This window comes from Anser cygnoides, chromosome 15 (assembly GCF_040182565.1).
Source record: "Anser cygnoides isolate HZ-2024a breed goose chromosome 15, Taihu_goose_T2T_genome, whole genome shotgun sequence".
NCBI classification, from domain to species: Eukaryota; Metazoa; Chordata; class Aves; order Anseriformes; family Anatidae; genus Anser; species Anser cygnoides.
The window spans coordinates 7,639,322-7,645,321 of NC_089887.1; the positions used below are offsets into that span (position 1 = coordinate 7,639,322).

Consider the following 6,000-nt stretch of genomic DNA (forward strand, 5'->3'; position numbering starts at 1 on the left):
TACGTTACCCAGCTCTTCAACAAGGCTCCACTGCCGTGCCATGCAGCTGGTCCAGGAGGGCAGTCCACAAGTGAGGTCCCGGCACAAACCAAGAAATTGTGTAGGCGCCAGTCCAGCAGCCTCATTTCATCTGAGCAGACTATGTAATTCAGCACAGATGTAAGAGCAAACACACCTGTTAAAACGCTACCACCTATTCAAGTTTTGCAAGAAAATAAGAGTTCTTTTGAGTCCCTGTTCCTTTGCACTTGCAAGGACTTTATAAAGCAGAGAGACGATAGAAATGCTTTGTCTGACATTAACGTACATACCCTTGATTCACATTCCAAGCTTTCTGGAGAGGCAGCTGAATTAAGGCCATGTATGAAAATCCCAGTCAAAAACAAAACAAGCATGAATTTGAATAGAAAGCTTTAGCACAGTAAAGCAGAAGTGTCAGATTATAATTCAGTATGCTTGTCTGCAAAACAGTGCTGCTCCCAATTTCCCAAATATCCTTACTTCAGTCACACAACACTAAAGATGAAAATCGTCCTAGCTTGATGCATTCAGGTAAAATCACTGATGCTCCACAGACTCAGAAAAACTGCAGCATTTCATTTTATGAACTGTTCTACTTTTAACAGATTAGGTAATAAATTCTTCAAAAGCTGCAATCAACTAGACCTGCCCCCTGCTCTTACCTCCAGTATAAGGTGAAACCATTAATTCAGAACTATCACCGTACATATCAGTATCCTTCTTTTCCATTCACAGAATAAATTAAATTTAAGTTGGTCTAAGCATTTCTAGATAGTAACATCTTTAACATCTTGCTTTTCCTATCTGTTACAATAATTGCTATGAAGCATACTAGGGGAACAGTTAAAGCAAAGTTTCCTTTACCACCTCCTTTTTTTTCAAAAAGTTTAGAAAGACAACCTCAAAAATGGGAGACAAACACAGAACACATCAATGCACACCTTCACCTGCAAACACTGTGAAGCCATACTTAAGGTATGAGCTGCATCATTCATCTTGATCAAGACCCCGGGAACGTGACAATTCCCCAGCTGTGGTCTGGCATACTTCCACACTACTTCCACAAAATGGAACATTTTTGAACAAGGACTCCACTCTATTCCTGCTAGAACCTGCCCATTGTCACTTCTTGCCTTCTTCCTTCCTTCCTGAAAGGGAAATCTATTATGGGTGTATTCCGTGAACTATTCCACAAAGTTCACTACAACAACTTCAGACAATACATATCCTTTCCTTCTTTTCTGTGGATTGCCATCTCTCCAGTAAAGTGCTCGGGGAAACACACCTCAAAATGCTTCTCCCCTGTCAGAGAAGCAACCTTTCTTGCTAGGTGCAGAATTGTGGGATCTTTAAGTAACTCTGAAATCCATTACTTATTATTTTATGAAAAGTCCATTAAATTCTTCACAAGTTCACAACTCTTTAATATCAGACTGAGTATTATGGTCAACTGCAAGAACTGCCAAGGCCTACAACAGAGACCATTACTTCCAAAATCATCAATGAACACCAGTCTCAATAAAGGAAATCAAAGCAGCTTGTCACAGGATACATGAGAAAGTCATAATACGGCTGAAGCTGTTTTCAAACACAATTCATGCCTCCTACCCCAGCAGAATAAAGTTACAGTCTTGTTTTCTAGACAGTTTATAAAATTTGCTTAGTATGACAGAGAGGGTTCAAGACAAAACTGCCTGTCAACCATGGGTGAGTTATTCAAGGGAAGGAAAAAGAAGTCCTTATGGCTTTCCAGCTGCTTACTGCTGTCCTGATGATATGGAATGTGCTGCAGAATCTGCTGCACATAAAACCATTTATACACATTATCTCATTCAGAAAAGAAAAGTCTGTAGAAAGTCTTCCCAGCAAAAGCGATGCCACTGAAACTGGAAAAGGTTCCTCTTGAGGCTTTAAGGGTCTAAACACTAAATATCTTTCAATCAAACAATCCAAATACATTGCTTCTTACTATATGGGCAAAGATACAGGAGAAAGCAGGAGTTCCATTTCCCCCAAGTCCACTGGGTTCCCCATGACAGGACGTGGCAGTTTGCTGAATTTCAGGTAACAGCCTACATATGTAGGAAACCTTGGGCTAAGATTATAACCGAAGACATCCTATAAAGTTAGGGTATGACATTCACTTTGTATTAGTGCAACATTACAACATCGCGAGTACTTTCCCTAGCAGTACTATACTTAACATATCTAATTTAGCCTTTTTCTAAAAAGGTAACTGTAATGCCATTTCCTGCAATATGTCTGATCAACTTTTCATTCTGACAGCTAAGCTTTTTGCCAGTGTCGTGGAAATTATGTCTTCAGCTCCAAGCTTTGTAAGATACATGATAGTCCTGATAGCAGAGGAATTTTTATTAAAAAAAAAAAAACTAGGCTACTTTGAGAATACTTAATGCAGACATTGACACCTAGCTTTAAATAGAAAAACTAATAACACGTCAGGAAAAGACAGACAGAAAAGGAAGAAACCGCCACACAGACCTGACTATGCTGTCTTACCTTGGGGCCTGATGACAAGCCAATGTTATTTGGAAAATCTTCAAGCATTTCATAAGTGAGAAAATTATCGTTTAGTCTCAAAGGAAATACAAATGTGTTCTTGGTTTTTTTAGAGGCTTACTTTTACAGAAAGACTGACCTCAAGGAAGGCTGATGGAAGGAGTAATTCATGAACAATTCTGAATTTTTCTTAGGAAGAAAATAAATGGAAAAAAATGCATAGATCCTTTTAAAGGCAGTATGTGTTCCACTGCCAGTTTTGATACTTTCTGTGGACCAGCAGCCAAATTACCTAATCTCTGTGCTTCAGATCTCTCTCCCTCCCCACTGCTGCTGCTCCTCCACTCCAACCGCAGCGTCTATTTCAGCTGCTAAACTCTTCGTAGCTAGCACTGAACCTCGGAGTGCATTCAAACCAAGCCTAACCAAATTCTGTCCCAATACAATTTTATGCTTGCAAGCCGCGATAAAACACCAAAAAAAAAAAAAGGTGGTTGTTACCTATGCATACTAATAAACCTTCCAGCAGTAATTCCTAATATTGAGAGAGCACATTTTTCATTCTACGTCTTCAGGATAAACAGGAAAACGAGGAAGGGAATCGGGGGCAGGCAGCGTTACCTAACGCATGACAAACAAGCACGGACTACATGCCTACTCAGGGAGACGAGGGCGCGGGGGGACCCGGCTAATCGGGCCGGAAAAGAGAGGAGCGCCGTCTGCCCTCGGAGCCTCCACCCTGCACCGGGAGCCAGGCCGGGCGGTCCCCAGGGAGAAGGAAAATCCCGCGGAGCCCAGAGCGGCGCCCGCCGCAGAACCAGCGCGTGTGGCCGGACACCGGCGCATCGCGCGCCCCACAGCGATGCGCGACGCCCTCCCGGCACCCCCCCCGGCCCCGCCGCACCTCACCTGCCGCTGCTGGCGGAAGCGGAGCCGCCCCGGCGGCGCCCAGGAGCAGCGGGAGCAGGAGAGCGGCCGGGAGGACGGGCCCGAGGGGCTGCGGGCCGAGGGGCTGCGGGCCAGCCCCCCGCCGCCCGGCCCCGCCGCGCTGCCGCATCCCCTCCCCGCGCTGCCGCCCGGCGCCCAAGCCGGGGCTCTCGGTTCCCAGCGGCTCTCAGCGGCTCCCCGCAGCCCCCCCGGCGGTCGCTGCCCCCCGCCTCGGCGGCGCGGCCGCCCGCGGCATCGGCCCCGCAGCCCCGCTCCCCTCACGGAGCCCCGCCGGCCACCGCCGCCGCCATCTTCCGGGCTACCTGACGGGGAGGGAGGGGCGCGCTGCTGACTGACAGTCCAGCGGGCCAATCATCCCGCGCCTCGCGATAGGGAGGCGGGAGCGCTGGGCGGCACAGGCCTGAGCGGTGATCGGCAGCCGCGTCGGCCAATCGCTGCGGGCTGGGCCGAGCGAAGGCTGCGGCGCGAGGAGGGCGGGACGCGTTTGGCGATCGGCCCGCAGTACGGGCCACGGAGGGGGCGGGGCTTCTTCGGCATTGAAGGCTCTCTCCGCCAATCGGCGGGCAGCGCGGAGCCCGGGGGCGGGAGGAGGAGCCCGGCCGTGCCCGCGCGCAGGGCAGGGGGAGCCCCTCACAGGGCTGCCCCCTGCAGGAGGGGCGCGAGCGGGCTGAGGGGAGGCGGGAAGGCGGCAGGTGCCCCCTGCAGCCCCGGCCTTCCCCAGGCTGGAAGGGACCTTGTTGTTAGTCCGGGGCACGAGCACGGCGCAGAAAGTCTGTGATTCTGTGAAACAAGGCCCGACCTCGTTCACGTTTGTAATTATTCTGGTTTTACAGAGCATGAAGACGAGGTGACGGCTCTAAGCAACGTAAACAGAGGCATTAATCCCAAGCAACCAGACACTCCATATAGTGAGGAAATGGAGAAATATCATACAACTCACTCGATTTCCATTTTCCAATAATTTAGCAGAAAAGGCTAATTATGTCAAGGTTATATAATGAATCTGGGAGCACAAGTTGTCCCAAGCAACGTCCTACGAGCACACCCCTGGGGCCTCAGGAAAGGAAAGCTTCGTGCTCCAAGCAGCGCCGAGGACACAACATTCAGGAAGACACAAACAGAAACCAAAATCCTTATCTCTAGTAATTTTTTCTAGGGTAATTTTTCTCCTGCCATAGACATCTACTGAAAGTCTAATTACTTTCCTGCTCCCAAGTCTGTGTCTACCCCCAGATATGTTCTCTCTGGCTTGAAGATACTAATTGTATTACCAAACGTCCCATATTTTTTGAAATGTCCTAATTACTTTTTCTTCCACGGGAAGTATTTTACTTGAATAGTGATGTGGCAGACAACCTTTCGTCATTTTAGTAAACTATTGTTAATGCATTATGCTGCTCCTTGTGAATGTTTTAAAGCAATAGATAGCTCCAAATTATTCCTTGCCTGGCTGTCCATAGATTTTAGTATTGGGAAGGCAAAATAGGGCCTCTTCCCTTTAAAATCAGTGATACGTAATAAGCAGTATGTTACACAACATATATATTTTTTTCATGTACAAACAGCTACTATGTTAATTTAAATAGTTCTGTATGGATTTAAAACTGGTGCTGGTGACAAGCCTGTAGTCTGGTCTTTGTCTCCACATATATAATATCCACTGGAAACTTCAAAAATATTCCTTTATTCTTCACTCTACCAAATCTCCCTTCTGAATATGGACATCAGGGCTGGGGCCTCTGGATGTGTTTTCTTTCTAGTTGACACTATATCCACTTTAATGATGGTTATTCAAACCACACTGTGCTATTATGGTCTAACTACATGGGCAAATCTAATTTCTCCCTATCACTCTGGTATCTAGGGTCTATGGTATTTCTGAGATCTGTCACTGGCTTCATGCAAATTCCGTAAGCAAATAATTTTGAGGTTCATAGCAGCTACAGACCTTAAGTTTAAAACTTCTCTTGTAGCCTAGCAGCAGGTTTACAATGTAAGGGTGTTCTCACTTCAACAGTGAAAACAATTCAGTGCATTTTAAACACAGCAGACTGCTTCACTTCACAACCCACCCCATCCTAATTGAATGCTAGACCTTTGATGTTATTTGCTGATAAAGCATCATGTTGTAATATTATCTGGGAAGTTATGGTAGCCTATCATTAAAAGGACTTGTCAGAGCACTATTCTATAATGACAGTACACTTAAGGTGAATTAGTCATTGGTAGAATACGAAGTTGAAGCTACAAAACCAACCCTTCCTATCCTTTGTTCTACGTGTTAGTCACAGTTACTCCCTATCTACAAATATACCACAAGCATCCCAAAAACAAAGACACAAATCCTAATCTCCTATCTGCCATCATCAGGAATGTTACAATTTACTCATTTCCCGTTTCTGCAGCTGAACATTTGTTGCGACTGTACGAGAGTAATGGGATGAGCAACCTAATGCCAAGGAATCCAAAAGGTACTTATACAGAAAATATATTTACTTAAATAAAACAAAA

General features: G+C 46.1%; 1 protein-coding gene across 2 annotated transcripts in view; it reads right to left on the reverse strand.

Annotated features, from left to right (window-relative positions):
* The window catches only part of LMTK2 (lemur tyrosine kinase 2), a 43,341-nt gene extending 39,554 nt beyond the window's left edge, over nucleotides 1–3,787 (reverse strand). For both annotated transcript variants that reach the window (XR_010825021.1, XM_066977421.1), the window contains exon 1: nucleotides 3,451–3,787. Coding sequence is in view for 1 of the 2 variants with exons in the window: in XM_066977421.1 (XP_066833522.1) it covers nucleotides 3,451–3,598 (148 nt within the window). In the remaining variant the exon portion in view is untranslated. The remainder of the gene's footprint in view (nucleotides 1–3,450) is intronic.
* Nucleotides 3,788–6,000: the final 2,213 nt, after the last annotated feature.